The sequence below is a fragment of the Stegostoma tigrinum genome, chromosome 2 (genome assembly GCF_030684315.1).
Source record: "Stegostoma tigrinum isolate sSteTig4 chromosome 2, sSteTig4.hap1, whole genome shotgun sequence".
Lineage (NCBI taxonomy): Eukaryota > Metazoa > Chordata > Chondrichthyes > Orectolobiformes > Stegostomatidae > Stegostoma > Stegostoma tigrinum.
The window spans coordinates 34,683,111-34,704,067 of NC_081355.1; the positions used below are offsets into that span (position 1 = coordinate 34,683,111).

At 39.9% G+C, this 20,957-nt stretch overlaps 1 protein-coding gene across 1 annotated transcript; it reads left to right on the forward strand.

Moving 5' to 3' along the window:
• The first annotated feature begins 1,127 nt into the window (after positions 1-1,127).
• rbfa (ribosome binding factor A) lies at positions 1,128-18,734 on the forward strand. The gene is made up of 8 exons (XM_048524492.2): positions 1,128-1,288; positions 1,413-1,587; positions 5,339-5,381; positions 10,481-10,654; positions 12,270-12,382; positions 12,564-12,648; positions 12,922-13,007; positions 14,585-18,734. Exons 2-8 carry the CDS (start codon positions 1,421-1,423, stop codon positions 15,021-15,023), a joined length of 1,107 nt encoding a protein of 368 aa, XP_048380449.1. The 5' UTR covers positions 1,128-1,288; positions 1,413-1,420; the 3' UTR covers positions 15,024-18,734.
• Positions 18,735-20,957: the final 2,223 nt, after the last annotated feature.

Below are 20,957 nucleotides of genomic sequence, written 5' to 3' on the forward strand. Positions count from 1 at the left end.
ACGTCAGGAAGGACATACTGGCCCGGGAGCATCTCCAGTGGAGATTCACACAGGTGATCCCTGGAATGGTAGGTTTAACGTATGATGAACGGCTAAGGATCCTGGGATTGTACTCATTACAATTTAGAAGGTTGAGGGGAGATCTAATAGAAACTTACAAGATAATGTATGGCGTAGAAGGGGTGGATCCTAAGAAGTTGTTTTCGTTAGGTGGGGAGACTAGGACCCGTGGGCACAACCTTAAAATTAGAGGGGGTAAACTTAAAATGGAAATGAGACAATATTTCTTCAGCCAGAGAGTGGTGGGCTTGTGGAATTCATCGCCACGGAGTGCAGTGAAGGCCGGGACGTTGGATGCCTTCAAGGCAGAGATCGACAAATTCTTGATCTCACAAGGAATCAAGGGCTACGGGGAGAGTGCAGGGAAGTGGAGTTGAAATGACTTGATGGGCTGAATGGTCTTACTTCCACTCCTATGTCTTATGGACTTAAATGCTACTACCAGGATGATGTGCCGTAAATGCTGGCCTGCATTTTATCTATTCTACCATATATGATGAATATCGTATTATTCTTGAGACAATTATAATATCACAGACTTACACGTACTCTAGATTTGGTGTTTAAAATGCTGCTGTGCACAGAATTGACTAACTAAACACACAACACTGACTTTATTTTACCCAGAGTATGACTGAAGGTGAAGTGGTTACCTTTATGTCGCAGTGTCACATATTATGATACTTGCAACTGATTTGAAATTGTGCAATAACTTCATAGCCGCTGCGTGGCCTGCTGGATTTTTCCTATCGTTCCGCTTTCATAACAAATTTTCAACAGGAGCATTATTTTGTTCTTCACAAACGAAATAACTTTGAGCTCAAATACCAGTCTTAAGTGTTAAACATTAATCGTACCACATTACAACAAGTCCAATAAGGTATACGATTGAGATTAAAACGGACGATTAGCACCGCAAACAGGGCCGTGAACTATAGAATGCACATGCGTACTTTTCCGACGAAAAGAACCCACACAAGCGCGCACGCGTAGCACCAATTTCCGCCAATGGCGTGGTTGCTGCGCATGTGCATCAAAGGATCTGCCCATCTCATCCAGACCGCCCCAGAGCGGCAGTAGCGGTTTGCTGTGTTGTAAGATTTTATGGACGGTCTAGGCTTGAAACGTCAGTTTTCCTGCTCCTAAGATGCTGCTCGGATCGCAGTGTTCATCCGGCTGTACGTCTTGTTACCTTGTCCTGGTGTAATACTGTTTCCAGACATTGATGGTGTGTGTTTTTGATATATCGAGAGTTTGGGCTAGACATAAGTGCTTTTTTTTAAAAAAAACCCTCATTTCCCTAGAAACAGCAGGTGTGGATATAGGCTGAACGTTTTCTTGTGTTTTCGCAGTCGGCCCGATGGCAGCAGTTGGAGTGTTGAGCGCACTGCGCAGATGTGCGGCGCGTGGTAGTTGCTACAGATTGCTGGGTATGAGCCTGATTGGAGGTCAATGCAGGCAAGTGCAGAGCACTGGCTGTCTATATGCAAAGAAGAACTTACTGAAGAAATTCCTATCTAAATCAAAGTGAGTACTTTGTACATAGCTAGTTTATATTTACTAATTTGTATTTATTTAATTTATATTTAACTTATCTGGACTCACCACATTAACAGAGTGGCTACAAGAGCAACCTAGAAGCTAGGAATACTGCAGTGAGTAACTCATCTCCTGATTCCTCAAAGCTTGTTGGCCATCTACAAGGCACAACTCAGGAACATGATGGAAAACTCCCCACTTGCCTGGTTGAGTGCAGCCCGAGCACCACTGAAGAAACTTGACGCCGTCCAGGACAAAGCAACCTGCTTGATTGGCACTACATCCACAAACATTCACTCCCTCCACCACCAACACTCAGTAGTAGCAGTGTGTAATATCTGCAAGGTGCACTGCAGAAATTCACCAAAGATCCTCAGACGGCACCTTCCAAACCCATGTCCACTTACATCTAGAAGGACAAGGGCATCACAGACATATTTGAACACCATCCCCTCCAAGTTCCCCTCCAAGCCATTCACCATCCTGACTTGGAAATATATCACCGTTCCTTCACTGTCGCTGGGTCAAAATCCTGGAATTCTTTCCCTAATAGCATTGTGGATCAACCCACAGCAGGAGGACTGCAGCGGTTCAAGAAGGCAGCTCAAGGGCTGCTAGGGATGGGCAAGATATGCTGGCCATCCAGTGACACCTACATCTGACACAAAATGAATAGGAGAAAAAAAAGTTAACAAATGTGCCAAGTGGTTAGATTTGTAGTTTTACAATTTTTGAAGGCAGTTTGTGGTAGCAGGAAGTTATCTTGTTTGTTTCAAAATTCCTGCTATGACTGAGATCAGATATCAATGACTATGTCAAGTAGATGTTGCAATTATACTGTATTCTTACTTTAAACAAAATTTGTATTTATGCATCAAAATTGTATTATGAACTAGCAACCAATACAGTGCTGAGTAGCAAACCTTTGTGGTTTGGAAAACAACAAACCAAAAATAGTGAACCTCAGAGTTCAGAGTTTGTGCTCTTGGCAGCAGTGAACATAACAGACAGATAAAGATGAGTCAACAAAGCTTCACTGGACTGGAAATGTTAATTCTGTTTTTCTTTCCACGTATGAAGCCACACCTGCTGAGTTTCTCCTGTGCTTTCTTTTTGTCATATGTCAGAGGGAGTTTTGCTTTCTTCAAATTAAGAATGATGTGAATGGGCAGTATACTTTCATGTTGTGCTGCAAAATTTCACAAAGCCAATGAAATAAAATGGGAATGTTGTCACACCCAATGTCCTATAATAAATTGAGGTTACTCTGGACATATCTCCATCATGCTGTTAACTCAGTGTTATTACAATACTCCAACTGTTCCTTGAGGCTTTTTCTGCGCCTGATTTGTAACCAGGTAGTGTTGTCATAATCTCAGAGGACCACAGAACTGCTGTCTCATTGGAGGGTCACAATGCCTCAGGCAAGGGATGAGTTTGAACCTGTAGGGTCATCTTGTAGACCTCAACTGGTACGGGATATGAGCTTCTTCATTTGCAAATCAGCCATATGGATGACTGAGCTAACCAGTAACTACAACATTGAAAAAAGAAACACTTTTTAAAAAGAGTTTCCATTTCATTTTCAGCTAATTCAGACAGCCACAATTTTCTGAAAGGAAAACGTCAATTTGTCATATCTTCCAAGGGATCCTTTTAAAAAAAAAAGTTAGAACCTGAAAGAACTGATCTGTTTTTATTTGGGCCGTACACTAATTGTTAACCAGATTTTGTTGAAATCTCAAATATTTTTGTGATTTGTTTCCAAACAAACATGGCCAAATATGATTTCTGCCCACCTTGAGTGGCAAAAGGAACAAATAAAACAAAATGCTGGACATACTCAGCAGTTGGATTTCTTTGGCTCAAACTTTTCACTGGATTCATTCTGATCAGCATAAATACAAATTAAGTGGCTTACTGTATCTATATTCACGTAACCATAATTTAAATTATTTAATCTCATTAAAAGATGTCAAACTGGATCAAACTGTCAAATTGCAACGATTTGATTTATTATTTTATGTGGTTTATACATGAAATAATAAAATAGATTTTGTGGCTCCTCAGGAAATACTGCTGTTATTAAATAAACCTAAATTGACAATTTAATTGCCATTTAGGAGACTTGGGAAAAAAAGTTTTGTGATGTTTGAAAGTAAGCAGTTTCAATGGTAAATAAAATTTATTTTAATATTGCCATGGTCCCAGAGGACCAGATGACATGGTAGACTGGTTAGTAAGGTTAGAATATTTAGGATGCAGGGGGAAGCTAGCCAATTGGACACATTGGCTTGAAAGTCAGAGACAGAGGGTGGTGGTAAAGGATTGCTTTTCAAAACTAGAGGCCTGTGACCAATGGTGTGCCACAAGGGTTGGTGCTGGGTCCATTGCTTTTTGTCATATATTTCAATGATTTGGATGTGAATATAAGAGGCATGGCCACAGAGTTTGCAGATGGCACCAAAATAAGTGAAGAAAGTTATCATGGAGTACAACAGAGCTTTGATCAGATGGGACAATGGACAGTGAGGGCAGATGGAGTTTATTTTTGATAAATGAGGTGTTGCATTTTGGTAAGGCAAACCAGTGCAGGACATAGAGTTAATTATAAGGCTCTGGGGAGTGATGCCAAACAAAGAGAACCAGGGATGTAGGTGCACAGTTGCTTGAAAGTGCAGTTCCAAGTAAATGGGGTGATGGAGGAGGAGTTTGGCATGCTTGCCTTCATTGGTCAGTGCATTAAGTGTAGGAGTTGGGACATCATCCTGTGGATGTACAGAACATTGGTGAGACCACTTCCGGGGTGCTGTGTATAGTTCTCGTTGCCTTTCTCTAGGAAAGATGTTTTTAAACTTGAGAGGGTGCAGAGAAGATTTACAAGGATATTGCCAGGACTGGAGGATTTGAGTTATAGGGAGAAGCTGAATTGGCTGGGGCTTTTTTCCCTGAAGCATTGAAGGCTGAAGGGTGACCTTTATAGAAGTTTCTACAATCACGGGGGCCATGGATAGAGTGAATAGCCGAGGTCTTTTTCCGAGGGTTGGCCAGTCCACAACTAGAGGGCGTATGTTTAAGGTGAGAGGGTAAAGGTTTAAAGGGGACCTAAGAGGCAACTTTTTCGCGCAGAGAGTGGTGTATGTATGGAACGAGCTGCCAGAGGTGATGGCAGAGGCAGAGACATTTACAATATTTAAAATGTGTCAGGTTGGGTATATGAATAGGAAGGGTTTACAGGGACATGGGCCAAATGCTCACAAATAGGGCTCAGTTAGATTGGGAATGGTTGGTCAGCATAGACGAGTCTGTTTCACTTCTGTATGACTCTGGTGTCTTGTTTGAGAGGGAGTGAGTTAAATTCAAAAGATGCCTCCTCAAATGAGGGGCGAGGTTGAGAAGGTGAGGTGTTCATGTTGACACCAACTGGTTTGGAAATTGAAAATAATTAGCTTTCTAACTACAGTAGTACTGAAATTTTTAGTGGTGTTAAGATCAATTCTAAACAGTTACAACTAACCTGGATTAAGTTTGCCACCGCCGTACATATTTCTGTCCAAAATCTTAGGCATTTCCCATGGGGGTCACTGTGCATGTACGTGCACTTACTTGGTGGTAAGATTGCACTTCACACTAGCATGTAAGTGTCTCACCCGGCCTGTAAGTGGTGTAGTGAAATGATGATATAAGTTGTACCCAATTATTGATATGCTCAATCTATTATTTTCTGATCTTCGACCAGGAAGAAGTGCTGGTATGAAAGCCGGACACTGGGATCTCAGTTGGTAAGAGAAGTTTTAGTAAATGCGCATGTGTAATATAACAAACTGGAGAAGCTGACTGATTTTTATTTTTTTCCCCTGACTAAAAGAGTTCTTGTCATTTGAGTGATAGGAGAGATTTGTTTATAGAGTTCATGTGGTTTTCTTTGGTAATGAAGAACTTCACCAATACTCTTTGAGCCTTAAACTCGAAATAATCTCTTTCGTTTCATGTCACGGCAAAAACTTTGAATAAAATGCATCAATTGTGAATCTCAACATCAAAAATGGATAATCAACAGCAACTATAAATAAACATCAAACCAATCAATCATTGTTTTTTTTAAAACATTTTAATCCTTGGATGTGAGTTTGCTCGCTGAGCTGGAAGGTTAGTTTTCAGATGTTTCGTCACCATTCCAGGTAACATTATCAGTGAGCCTCCGATGAAGCGCTGGTGTTATGTCTGCTTTCTGTTTATCTGTTTAGGTTTCCTTGGGTTGGTGATGTCATTTCCTGTTCAGAGGATGGTACATTGATTTGGAGCCAATGTGTTTGTTGATGGAGTTCCGGTTGGAATGCCATCCAACCGGAACTCCATCAACAAACAAATTGATTTGGAGCGAATCTACCATCCTCTGAGAAAAAGAACAGGGAATGACATCAACGCAGGAAATGTCATCACCAACCCAAGGAAACCTAAACAGATAAAAAGAAAGCAGGACATAACACCAGCGCTTCATCGGAGGCTCACTGATGATGTTACCTAGAATGGTGACGAAACGTCTGAAAACTAACCTTTCAGCTCAGCGAGCAAACTCTCATCCAGAAACTCAACCTGAGCTACAAATCTTCTCAAAATTTTAATCCTTTTATAATCTAGGTTGCATCCCATCTGGATCAGGTCAACGAAGCCCTGGTGAAGGTTCAAAGGAGTACTTCCTTATCAAGTTACACTCCAGATTTTGTGGTTTTCTTCTAAGAAAAACCAATCTAGAGAGAATCTTTTCATTTTCTCAATTGTAGACTAAGTTCAGTAGAATAGTTTTGTTTTCCCTAAAGAATAGAGATGTGCAACAAGGAATAAAAATGACAATCTTTAGGCAGGTGAATATTTTAGATGCTAGAATTTCTTTTTAAAGTTTTCATCTTCTGGAACAGATGAGGAAGCATTTATTGAGCATGGTTTTCATTGAATCCTCCTCAGTGAATATTGATGAGTTCATGAGAGAAGGATGAAAAACTATACTTGCTATGAGACACTTGTACTGAGCTGTTTTTAATGGACTGTATGAGGTTCAGAAGAGATTTACTGTATTTTAAAAGTTATGAAGTAAGTAGAAAAAGACTTTCTTTTGGTTTGGAGTTATAATTGTGATAACTTTGGAATACTACAGGGAATGGTTGAGTCGGACACCGATATCTTTCCAAGAGGAAAGTAAACACCTATTTGAAGCCAAGGAAGATACAAGAGTGCGAAAATCTAGCTGTGGCAAGGAGGTTATCTGTAGGGTCAGATGAGTTCTTTGTAGACCAGGGACTATGGGCCCAACAAGGAAACAATGGGCCTCTCTTACCACTGGGTTTTCTTCGTAGAGTCAGGGCCTATTCCCTGAGAATTGAACTTCATCTATCATAACCAAATGTTTGGTGAATGAGTGGCATGTTAATGAGACCCAGTCATGAAAATTGTTCAAGTCTAGCTGCCATGGTTCCCTAGTAAGCCAACTGTACTCTTGTCTTTTTCTGTGATAATATGGTATAGAGCTGGATGCACACAGCAGGCCAAGCAGCATCAGAGGAGCAGGAAAGCTGACATTTTGGGCCTAGACCCTCCTTCAGAGATGGGGAGGGGAAGGGGATTCTGAAATAAATAGGGAGAAAGGGGGAGGTGGACAGAAGATGGATAAAGGAGAAGATAGGTGGAAAGAAGACAAGTCAAGGAGGTAGGGTTGGAGCCAATAAAGGTGAATGTAGGTGGGGAGTTAGGGAGGGTATAGGTTGGTCCAGGGAGGATGGACAGGTCAAGGAGGTGATATGACGCGAGGAGGTAGGTGATGGGGGTGGGGCTTGTGGTGGAAGGAGTAGATAGGTGGGAGTACAGGTTAGGGAGACAGGTACAAGCTGGGTTGGTGTTGGGATGCGGCCGGGGGAGGGGAGATTTTGAAGCTTGCAAAGTCCACATTGATACCCTTGGGTTGCAGGGTTCCTAAGCGAAGTATGAGATGCTGTTCCTGCAACCTTTGGGTGGCATCTGAGGAGGCCCAGGAACGATATGTCATCCAAGGAGTGGGAGGGGGAGTTAAAATGGTTCGCGACTGGGAGGCGCAGTTGTTTGTTGCAAACCAAGTGTATGTGTTCCACAAAGTGGTCCCGAAGCCACCACTTGTTTTCCCCAATGTAGAGGAGACCATGACGGGAAGCGTGGATACAGTATACCACATTGGCAGAGGTGCAGGGTCTTCTTAGGGCCTTGGGATGGTGGTGAAGGGGCAGGTGTAGCACTTCCTGCAGTTGCAGGAAAAAGTGCTGGGTGTGGTGGGAAGTGTGGAGTGAAGAAGGGAGTCATGGAGAGAATGGTCCCTTCGGAAGGGAGATAAGAGTGGGGAGGGAACAATGTCTTTGGTGGTGGTGTCAGATTGCAGATGGCAGAAGTGTCAGAGGATGATGTGTTGGATCAAAAACCTTGAAAAACAAGGACCGCAATTTCTCTTCCACGGTGGCCAAAAATGCCCTCGACTGTGTCTCTTGCATTTCCTGCAACTCATCCCTCACCTGCAACTCATCCCTCACATCCCCTCTCCGCGATGACAACCAAAACAGAATCCCCCTGGTCCTCATGTACCACCCTATCAACCTTCGGATCCAACGCATCATTATCTCAGATTCTCCAGCATCAGCAGTTCCTACTATCTCTGTACTCTTCTGTGTTTCTGTTTGGTAGTAAAAAGAAAGTCCAGTTGGCTAAATGAAGTGAGTAATTTGAATGTCATCTAGGTTGGAGGGATTTGTGAGTACTGACAAAATGAATTGTGCAAGATTCCAAAGGTATGTTAAAAGGAAATATTTGACTGGAATGAATGTGTGTCCATTATTGGCAGTGTTAGGAGAATGTATGGGCACAGACAAATGGCAGAGAAGCTAAATGGTTATTTTGTCTGTTATTTCACTGAGGAAGATACCAGAAATCTCCCACAAGCAGAGATCCAGGTGGCTAGGGAGAATGAGCAGTTGATGGAAATTAGCAGTTGCAGGTGCAGCAAGCAGTTAAGAAGACTAATGGAATGTTATCCATTATTGCAAGGGGATTTGAGTATAGGAGTTGTGAAATCTTCCTTCAAGTGTATGGAACTTGGTTAGACCACACCTGGAATATTGTCTGCGGTTTTGGTCTCCTTATCTCAGGCAAAACATTACTGCCACTGTGAATATGCAACAAAGATGCGCAGACTTGTTCCTGAGTTGAAGGGAATATCTGATGAAGAGAGATTGGGTTAACATGGCTTGTGGGTTCTAGAGCTTTGAAGAAAGAAAGATGATCCCACTGAAATCTGCAAATCCTTAAAAGGGATAGACAGGGTAGGTGCAGAAAAGATGTCTCCCCTGGTTGGAGAGTCTAGAGTTAGGGGGAATAATTTATGAATAAGGTGGTCCCACCTAATTTAGAGATATAAGTATGTACCACAGGGTTGTAGAAGCATGTTCTTAGGGTTTACTTAAGATTGAGGCTAATAGATTTCTAATTATCAATAGACTTAGACTCTCTATGGTGTTGAAACAGGCTCTTCAGCCTAACAAGTCCACATTGACTCTCACAGCATCCCACCCTGTAACCCACCTAATCTACACATCCCTGAACACTATGGGCAATCCACCTAGCCTGTACGCCTTTGGACAGTGGAGGGAAATCAGGGCACCCAGAGGAAACCCATGCAAACACAGGGTCATTGTGTAAACTCCACGCAGACAGTCGCCGGGAGAGTGGAATCAAACCCAGACCCCTGGTGCTGTGAGGCAGCAATGCTAGCCACTGTGTCCCCCTGCCCCCAACCGATCTCTCTCTCATTCGCCATATGCAGTAATCCCTGAAGTGAGAATCATACCCCTAAACCAATGGCATGCAAGGTTAAGGGAATGGTGTAGATAAAAAGAAATGAAATGTTCAATTAGCCATGATCCTAATGAATGGCAGGACAGGCTAAACAGGCTCAGTGACCTACTCATTCCTTTATTCCTATACATTTCCAAGAACTGTGCATATGCCAGTCTCTTGATCCTTGTAACTTGGAACTCTATGCTTATTACCATTGAAACTGTTACATTAACAGAAGCTTCTCTGATTTTTTTTACTCTTTTTATAGGCTTGTCTTGTGGCATAGTTGTAGTATCCCTCTGTCTGGACTAGGAGGCCCATGTTGTAGTCTCACTTGCTCCAAAAGTGTGTAAGAACGTCTCTGACCAGGTTGAGAAAAATTGTTAAATAAGAAAAAGATTTCTAACTAAGCAATTGGATAATTTGTTGTGCAGCACATAGTGTAACATTTTTGGGTTAATAGAATAACAACTTGATTATTCAATATTTAATATTGATTTGAATCTGGTGGGGGAAACAATGTTAGAACATAGAACAGTACAGCACAGAACAGTCCCTTCAGCCCACGATGTTGTGCCGACCATTGATCCTCCTGTATGCACCCTCAAATTTCTGTGACCGTATGCATGTCCAGCAGTCTCTTAAATGTCCCCAATGACCTTCCTTCCACAACTGCTGCTGGCAACGCATTCCAAGCTCTCTCAACTCTGTGTAAAGAATCCGCCTCTGACATCCCCTCTATACTTCCCTCCAACCAGCTTAAAACTATGACCCCTCGTTCATTTAAAGCAACAAAGGACCGTCGGAGAATTAATTTTCATTCATATGCTAATTTGAGTCCACAACTTGATGATACAGAGGTGAGAGCACTATTGACTGATCCAAGCTGAAACATTAGAATTCAGATGAAATCTCTCTCTGTATCCTTGGCTCAGTTTGGATTTTCAAGGATATTACTTGTTTAAAATGTGGGATTTTTATTTATCATGTAATTTACAATTGCCCAGTTTTGTTTGCTGTTTTTGTATAGCTTTATAAACCCTCCAGTTTGGACAATGTACTGAAACCTCAGCGCAAATTGCAGAAAGAGCACACAATCCGAATGAGAGCACTCAACAATATTCTTTATAAAGCAATCACAGAGCTGTTGGACAGTAATGAAGTCAGCTCGGAAATATATGAGTATAAAGTTGAGATATCCAAAGTAAGTACAATTTTATGTTTTGAAGGTATTTTTCTATCCAAAGGTTAAGTGCAACATAAGGAAACAACACCAGTTGCTCTTGATTTCTTTCAATTTACTTAGAACTCAGTGGAAGAGCATCAGTGTGTCATATCCAAGCATGCATTGAGTTGAACTGGATTATTTTTAACAGGAAATATTATACAAGGTATGATATGTGGTAACACTTTAGGGTAAGAAAAACATTGATCCAAAAACAAAGTTGCTGGAAAAGCTCAGCAGGTCTGGCAGCATCTGTGAAGGAGGAAACAGAATAAATGTTTCAGGTCCAGTGACCCTTCCTCAGAACCCTTTGTATAGCTTCATAAGCCCTCCAGTTTGGAGAATGTATTGAAGCCTCAGCGCAAATTGCAGAAAGAGCACACAATCCGAATGAGAAGGGTCACTGGACCCAAAACGTTAACTCTGTTTTTTCCTTCACAGATGCTGCTGGACTTGCTGAGCTTTTCCAGCAACTTTGTTTTTGTTATTGATTTACAGCATCTGCAGTTCTTTTGGTTTTTATGAAACATTGATTCATCTAGTTATCTTTCTTAAATTCCTGTTTTTCTTTGTAGAAATAAAACCTTTTTCAGAAAGGGAAGTTTGTTTTAAACATAGCATATTTCATTGTCTCTATGTGCCAATACTACCTTACTTTATCAAAAATGCCTATGTTTGCTCTTGATCTTTCACACCTATCGTTTTAAATAGTCTTTTTCCCCGGTTTGAGACTGTAGGAAGATCTTTCTTAAATCCAGATTCTTCTTATCTGTAAGAGTCTTTGCTGTACCATATGCCATGTCATCCTCTTACCTGTAGAGAGTCAAAACTCAGGATGACTTTGTAATTCTATAATTTCCCTGTTTTAATATACCACCTATATAAGGACGCATTTGAGACTACGTATTTTTAACGGAGTCTTTGTGAAAATTCTACAGATAGGATTTGAATATCTGGCTCCAGGATTCCTCAGCACCAGGTATCTTTGTATGTCTTCTCTATTGTGCACCTGTAACATATTGCCGAACTAGAAATATATTGTTTTAGCAGTTTAGGTTGTAATGAAATTCTGCAGTAGAAGTTGAATGAATGAGCTTGAATGTAAGCTAGCAATTAGTTTGGAAATTACTGAGGGAATTTTTTGTTTGCTATTTTGATTGTGGTTTTGAATGTCTATTTGTCAAGAATATGAACGATTTTTTGGAAAATAATTCACGGCCAGTTTTTGTCATAATGCAAGAAAAGGAATAAAGTCTCAAGATAAACTTTATCCCCAAAATACTCCAGAAACATGTCAACTTGGGGGAAAAAAAAATCAAAACCAGAAGTTGAAATGTTTACACAGAGGATAGAATTTGCACACTCTAAACAAAATATTTAATCATTTTGGCTTCTTTTGTGAGAAAACTAGTTTTGTATTTGAAGTCTGAAATCTATGTTATAAATAGTAATGGATGATAATCTGCTTGTAATAATATTTCAAGGTACTTTTTTAAAATTGCTGAGTCCTGGTAATCTGCTAATCAAGGTTTAGTCCACAGCTATGCAAAGTTCAGAGATTCATTGATATTGGAATGTGCTAATTGTATTATAGGTAATGTTGACTGTGGATTTTTCAACATGTCGAGTCTATTGGGTGGCAAGTGGTTCAGTGGAAAAAGATGATCGTGTTCAGCGAGTCTTAGAAAAATGCTCTTCACATATAAGGTAAGTGTCATTGCCACCTTTCTATTAAGTTTCACTTTTTTGTTATATTAGATGTTAACTAAACATTATTTGTTTCATTTATAGTTTACAAAGAAATATTCATATGAAAATGCACCAGGAGCATTTATTGACTTAAAGGTGGACAAACTCCAATTAAAACAATTTTTAAAAAATTTTCTAGGCATCTTCTCATTTCCCGGCAAGTCATGGGTAGCGTTCCCCCATTGGTCTTTGTTAAAGACCAACAGCAATCAGCAATAGCTGAGGTGGGTAATAATCACTGAAATGAATATCTATGATAAAATGAAATCAAGTAAGAGCCTAGATGGCAAAGGATAAGGCTTCTTATTTTGTTCTATCTTTAAAATCTGTTCTGAGCAGATTGTGGCTACAGTTTAACAACAAGCTAATAGATTTGTCATAAGCCGTTTGACAAGACCATAAAAAAGTTAAAATGCTTAATTTTTTTTATTCTTTGTTTTTATTATACAGAGTTTTAAAATACACAGTATTTAAACATACTTTACTTGTTACTACAGGTTGAAAGATTGTTAGAAATTGCTGATTATGGCTCTGAGGAAGGGACTATGGATATTGAGCAAGCGTGGAACGGAAGGCATTTTAGGTAACTACCGTTTATAACATTATAAAGGAAGGTATTTCAACCCTGAAAATTTGCCGTATGATCTTTTTAACAAACACGAAGCAAGGATCAGGATGTTCATAGTGAGTGATGTGTAAACTTAATCACACCGATGGATATTCAATGTGTAGCAATTAAACTATGTGCCATTTCAGAGGGCATTTTTTTCTATTTGAAAATAGATCATTTATTCAAGTTATCTGTAAGTACATTACAAAATAGTTTGACTTTTGTCCACAACACAAAGTTATATGTAAGCAACACCTGCTGGGTTATTAACAAACGAATGAGTTCCCGCAGTGATCTGCTGGGCTTCATGGTCATGTTTTCTCTGCTAGCCTGCACATTACCAAATTTATTGAATTCCACGTTGAATAACACACAATGGTGATTTCAGTTGCTGGTCCAATCCCTTAAAAATTGAAGTACCACAGCGTATCTGTGACCCTATGATACCATTCTCCCAGTTACAGTAAAACTACTTGCTTAAATCAGAGATAATGGAAACTGCAGATGCTGGAGAATCCGAGATAACAACAAGGTGTGGAACACAGCAGGCCAAGCAGCACCTTAGGAGCACAAAAGCTGATGTTTCAGGCCTAGACCCTTTTCTGATGAAGGGTCTAGGCCTGAAACATCAGCTTTTGTGCTCCTAAGATGCTGCTTGGCCTGCTGTGTTCATCCAGCCCCACACCTTGCTTAAATCAGGGTATGATTGTGGGGGAGTACTGATCCAATCAAATGCAAATTTCAAAATTGTTGTATAACAATTTGTATTAAAAAACGTGTATGTAATTTGTGACGTGACTTGACTTGGAAGATATAGCTTATTTGGGAGAATATTGCATCTGCATGGACCACTATCTTGCAGTAACTTCAATCTCTAGAGTTTTCCTCATGTTATATCTGGGTCTATTGTAGAAGATTAATAGAATTGATTACCGCTTCTTCAGTTGTCTGTGAAGGCACGTTGCACCCACAGCACAATCGCCTCAGTGTGGAGGGCAAGGAAGCATGTCCTGAATCCATATCAACAGATCAGGTATTAAACCCTGTTGCCCCTGTTGCATTCCGTTATGCAGGCCATCTAGCAAACTGCCCAAACTGAGAAAGTTCAACTTTGTGGTGACGTACACTTTTTAAATGTACTTTCTACCCTGTAATAATGGATGGTGATGATAGAGACTCCAATTTCTTTTCATAAGCCTGACAGGAATCCCCCAATCTACAGTCTGCCATTGGCATATATTCAGAGGACAGTAAGCTTGTTTGGTCAAGTAATGAACAAATGCATCTTCCTTGGTCCTCAAGTCTTGGAGTGAGTTTTGAATCAGAGCTTTTGGTTCACAGGTAGGGACACCATACCGAGCCAGCCTCCTTGGTTGATTCCTTCGGTCAGTCCATCCTTATGGTTACATGAGTGAGGATAGTAGATGATGAACTAGTTTGACCTTGGTTTTCCTATCAAACATTTTCTATGTACAGATCTACCTGATAATTTTTAAAGACCTGTATTTTCTCTATCACTATGTTCAGAAATGCTTTTCTCCCCAATTCAGACATGGTCCTCCAGACTCCACTTGGGAGCCTATTTCACGAGAATCTACTTCTGCCTCATCTGATCTGCCTCCATCATCTCCTGAAGTGGATCATTTTGGTATTGACCATGACTTGCTGAACAGAAAAATATTGGAATATAAAAAGAAAATTAGTGAAAGATCATCAGAAACAAATAGTTTTATGTTATCGGCACAGCACCAGGAGCAACTGGATCACTTTAAAAAACTGAAGCAAATAAAAAAGAAAAAATCCAAGTATAAGCTTGATGATATCACACCTGAGATGTACTTTTTAGAAAAGTCTAAAATGGACTCTGCAACAGCTGACGGTTTGTCAGATGGGGAAGAGCAGCTGAAGGAAATGGATGAAGAAATGATGGAACTTGAAGCAGAGGAAGATAATCCAAAAAGTCACTTAAAATCTCCTAAAGATGTATAATTATTGAAATGTGTGGTTGAGGCATAGCTTTCTCGATCTCTGCAGATGGAGAGTAAATGCTGAGCTGCTGAATTTTTTTGTATTTTTAACAAAATGTAACTTTCCACTCCCCTTGAGTTTCCTTTTTATGAAAAGCTAAGTACTGTGAATTTTCATGAGGGAACCATTTTTTTGTTACAAACTATTGTTGTTTTGATAACTTGATTAATAAACAATGAGTAATGCTGTTAATTAATGATATGTATTGAGGTTAGACCAAAATTTGATCCAGAAGATATATGAAAGTCATGTGGCTTGGTGTAGGAGTATAAAAGAAGCATCAAACTTGCCCCAAACCTCATAAGGCAGCATACCAATCAGTCTTTTTTAATGATATAATGTTCCTGTTTCACCAGAAATGATGAGTCCATGAGTTCAGCCGTCAGTGGAGATGATGTTGAGCAACGCCAAGATTGGGTTATCGTTTAATTTATCTGCACAGCCACTTCAAATTTCTTTTCCACTGGTGTTTTTTTTGTGTGTTATTGCTGAAAATGGTAGTTGAAATAACCATTTTTATTAATACTTGTTTTTAAAAACTATAGTTTTTTTCAAATTTGTATTCCAAGTTGAATAATGTGCCTATTTTTATAGCATTAGACCATCTACATTGACTTTGACTTCCATTTGCGTCTTTACACAAAAATGCTTCAGCTATTACTATGCTGCATTTCACAAGGCTTTTATGTTTAACTGCAACTATAACTCAAAGTAAAACAGATGGTCCTGAAGCCTATGAAGTCCTAGTTAAAAAATCTTATTTTGGAGAAATGTTCCTATGACCTAAGGTTGCCATGGCAATGGTAGTCGAGAAAGGACAACTCAAATAGAAATCTTTTGAGGTGCTGAGTTATAGTTTATAAATGTCTGTCTCAGAAGCTCAAAACAAAGGAAATGCTAAAGCCAAGAAGCAGCGAGCATTAGAACTCTGTGACAGATCTCTTCTTCTATAGGAAATTTTGAGAAGAAAGGTAAAACTGAGGAAAATAGTTCTTTCACAGCTGACAAAATCACTTATGGGATCAGGCACAGTAAACTCTGGAATTCTGTGTTTTTGGGACTTTGTGAATGAAAGTATAAGTATGGAGAGATTCATCATGGAGATTCTTGGCTGCAGTGGAGCAATTGTTGAACGCTTGAAAATTTGATCAGATGTGGTGGGGATTGGTAAACCTCTGCAGAGCTAGGAGTCACTTTAAAGCTGTCCCTTTTAATTACATTTGCTACTTCCATAGCATCGAGTAAAATAGTTTTATTATCTGGTTGCTAGTTGAACTTTAAAGGGTTCGGAAAAGATTTACAAGGATGTTGCCAGGGTGTGAGGGTTTGAACTGTAGGGAGAGACTGAATAGTTTGGAGCTATTTTCTCTGGTGTGTTGAAGGCTGAGGGGGTGGCCTTAGTGGTTTATAAAATCATGAGGGGCATGGTTGCCGGTTGAGAAAAACGTACTGTTTTCTTCAGTTTGAGCAGCCTCTTAATTAATGTTTGATCTATGGTTTTTGTTTGTTGCAGTAAAAGACATGAAGTGAAATCTTGTTCACAGCTTTTTGAGGTGGTGAGGTTGTCAACAAACATGTCACAGGGAAGTGAATAAGGTTTCATCCAGTGTTTTTGATTAATAGCCTTTTGTCAGAACTGCTGTAATGGGTCTTTCTGAATGGATGAACTAAAAAAGGGGAAATGGCCTGTGTCATCTGTAAGTCCCACTCTATTGCTCACTTTGCTTACCTTTCAATTTTATTTGTTTATGAACCACTGACTTTCTTTTTTTTAATTAATTTTATGAACTCAGCTATAACAGCCATCTGTGCCAAAGAATCCCATACTTAACTGTCAAGTTCCAGACATGTTAACAGTTAAACAAGTTATAAAAAGAACATCAGTTTGTATTCTATCATCACCTTTTTCAAATCTAGCAGGAACATCGTTTCCTATTCCCAGCTGTTGCACCCAACTCCAAACTCCCAGAAGTCTGATGCTTTCTTGTACCCCCTACTGATTTGCTGTACTTAACAAAGGTTAGACCTAAATTTGATCCAGTAGATCCTCTCGTCTAACCTGATATGTTCGCTCCTCTCTCCATCTCACTGAACCATCTCAGTTGTAGTGAATCTGTATCTTTCATGAATTGGAATCATATGTCTATCTAATGTGAATGTTGTCATATACATCTTATTGTTTCTTGTTTGCTTCTGTGGTTATATTCCATTTCTAAAGCCAAACTTTTTTAACTTGAAATCATTTTGAATGGTTATTAAGGAGATTGTGCTGCAGGTTTAGAATCGCACTTTGGCTAAAGCCATAAAGATTACAGCATGAAAATAATAAAGCAGCATTCCAGGGGTCTCTATTTAATCATGTTTCAGAAACATGCAACTGAATCAATGACATTCTCCAATTTATTCAACTCTAAAATTCACCTTGCTGCCACCAAAAATTCTGTTTTTGCTTACGGATCAAGATCCTTAGCATTGTCCATGAAGGTATGGTTGAATAAATTGCATGCACTTATGTTAGGTCTGTTATTAATGTATGCAAATTCAAATGCACTTAAAATCTTCGAGTTTTTTTTGTCAGTCATTTTGATTATTTAGTCTCAATAGTTTCCTAGGTGCGGTGAAAACTACTCCCATTGATGTCAAAGTAGAATTTGACCAGGTTTGACATTAAGGAACTTGAGCAAAATTGAATTTGATGGTAATCATGAAGGGGAGAAAAGCTCTTCATTGATTGTAAACATAATGAACACAAAGGAAAATGGTTGTTTGTTGTCAGATAATGCACTTAGTTGCAGGATATCACAGAGTAATCTCTAGACTCAATCATCTTCATGTCATTGTCTTTGTCTTGATTTCAGTTTATCAATAAGATTTGCAACTCCTCACCACTTGAAGCTGTGTCTGTTTGCAGCAAGATCTGGATATTATTGAGCTTTGGGCTGATATGTAGCAAGTAACATTCGTGTCACACAAATGCTAGGATATGACCACCTGGAGAGGCTGAGGGGTGACCTTTTATAGAGGTTTATAAAATCATGAGGGGCATTAATAGGGTAAATAGCCATGGCCTTTTCCCTAGGATGGTGGAATTCAAAACTAGAGGGCATAGGCTTGAGGGGAGAGGGGAAAGATTTAAAAGGGTCATAAAGGGCAACTTTTTCACACAGCGGATGGTATGTGTATTAAACAAGCTGCCTAAGGCTGTGGTGGAGGCTAGTAAAATTATGGCATTTAAAAGGCATCTGGATGGATGCATGAATGGAAAGGGTTTAGAGGGGTCTGGGCCAAATGCTGGCAAATGGGACTAAATTTATTTAGAATATCTAATGGGCATGGACAAGTTGAACCAAAGGATCTGTTTCTCTGCTGTGTATCTCTATGACTAACAGATCCTCCTATGTATCTTCCCATGATATTTGTGGCATAACTATTGCAGAATTTCCAACTATCAACATTCTCTGGCGGTTATCACTGACTAGAACCTGGACTGAACCAGCCATATAAATACTGAGTCTCTAAGACCAGGTCCAGAGCCTGAGAGCTGTGTTGAGTAACCTGCGTGAATCTCAAACTGCCGACCATTTTCAAGCTTGTTGAAGGTTCATGATATATCATTATAATTTGGAAACTTGCATTTTGCTATGGAGAGAATCATGTTGACCTTTTATGTTTGATTTGTTTTCTGCACTATATATTACAAAGGCTATTTTAGTTCAGTTTTTGAGTTTTGTGTGGTAGCAACATGTCTGACATTTTGTCTACTTGCATCTAAGTGAAGCTTTAAAAATAAATCTTTGAGTTAATGCTGTGCTTTTTCAATAAGAGTAGGAGAGAGAATAATTGGGCTGTTGCACAGTAAGGTGTTTTTTGACACAGACAGTCAGAAACCATTTCCTTTTGTGAGAGAACCGGAGAAAGGAGTTCAGAAGTGGTGCAAGTTTCTTTTCAGAGACAAAAGACTCGTACCAACAACAACCTGTTTTAGCAGTCTCCAGCAGAATAAGAGAAGTCCCAAGATGCTCTAGGAAAAGACTAGGGAAGAGGAATGATAGGAACTTGTGTTAAATAAGTGAGCTTTGTTAGCAGTTTAACCATCTCACGAAGAGACTTTTTAATTTAGAGTTGTGCACACTGGAGTTGAGTACTAGAATCACATATGATCCCTGCCATACCTGTTCATTGGAAATTTCCTAGAAAATTGAATTCTGAAAAGAAATTACCCTGCAGTTAGAGCTTGCAAAAAAAAAGCTGTATAAAGTTTAAAAATTTGGAGGGTGCAATTCTATTAAATTTAATTGTCAGCCAGGAAAAGTTTCAAGAGTAGACTTTTAATCCAACTCCCCAGGTAAAACTATTGGACAGATCTCCCTGTTTGCCATGTACTACCCTCCTACATCTCCAGATTTATGATCAGCAACCTGACCTGACCAGATTCTACCACCCTTCCCAACCCCGCCGTTGCACGCAACTTCAAACTCCCAAAGGCCTGGTGCTTCCTTGTACCCTCTGCTGATTTGTTGTACTTGTCAGACATGATATCCCTCCCCTCTGACCAGAAGCCCACCAGACCCATCTCCAATCTGAGTTTGCACTGCCATGCTGATTCGCACTCACCCCCATTACCTGACAAAATACCTAACCCCATCAACACTCCCTCATCTGCTCCAACACACCTTCAGACCAGCGCAAGGCTTTCTTGCACTTGCTGCCCTGGAATCGTACCCACGTCTTGATACTGAACTCTGCCTGGCATCTTACAAACCTGGAGCCCTTTAACTAACTACCACCCTAACCCCATACTTGTCTTGCATTCTTATTCTTTCAAAGTGGCTAGCCTTGCTCCTGGACATTCAAGTCACAGCACAGTGCTGTAAAAGTGTCTATGATTTCTACAAAAATCATCTTTGCTGAATTTGAAGTTTCCTGGACAGGTTCATAACAGGATGCCACTGTCTAGGAATGTTCAACACATAAAATATCTAAATCAAATTGGATAATTTTTAATTGATCATGTTCAGGTAAACCCTTGAAGGTTGCCCTCTACCCAAGCTTTGAATTACATATTTTTTCTAGTTACTGTCTGATGTCCTATCACTCATTCATCAAACTCACCACATCCATGAGAGTTTCCTATTGCCATCTGTTACTCATGATTTCCCTTCCTGGTCCCTATTAACTAATATTGTTAATAGCTTTTACCCCTCCCAAAGGGTTCCCGCCCAAAACGTCAGCTTTCCTTTTCCTCTGATACGGCCTGGCCTCTTGTGATTCCCCAGCTCCACACTGTGTTATCTCTGACTCCAGAATTTGCAGTTCTTGCTATCTCATCACATCACCTCCCTTTTTTTTAAAAAAGAAGCTTTGACCTTTGTATATTTGGAAACTTTTACCCCATTTCCAACCGCCTTTGCCTCTCCAATGCCCTGCCACCATCCAAATTGTCACATTTCATTCATTCCATGCGTTAATCCAAGCAGGTTCCTGTCCATCAAAGTTCCAAAAGGTTCTTTATCATAGTCATATAGGTTGTCTTTGCCAACAGTGATGACCATTGTTAAAAATCACTTGCTAACAAGTGTGGAAATTCCCTGTCACTGGTAATGAGTTCTTGGGATTAGGGTTATCCTAAAGAAGTCTGGGACATTTATCCGATGGGCCAAGGAGTGGCAGATGGAGTTTAATCTGCATAAATGGTAGGGCAGATCAGGGTAGGTCTTGTACACTTAATCCTGGGGAGTGTTGCCAAACAGAGACCTTGGAATGCATGTTCATAGTTCCTTGAAAGTGGAGCCACAGGTTGACAGGCTAGTGAAGAAGGCATTTGGTTTGCTTTTATTGGTCAGTACATTGACTATAAGAGTTGAGATGTCATGTTGCGGCGGTGCAGGACATTGG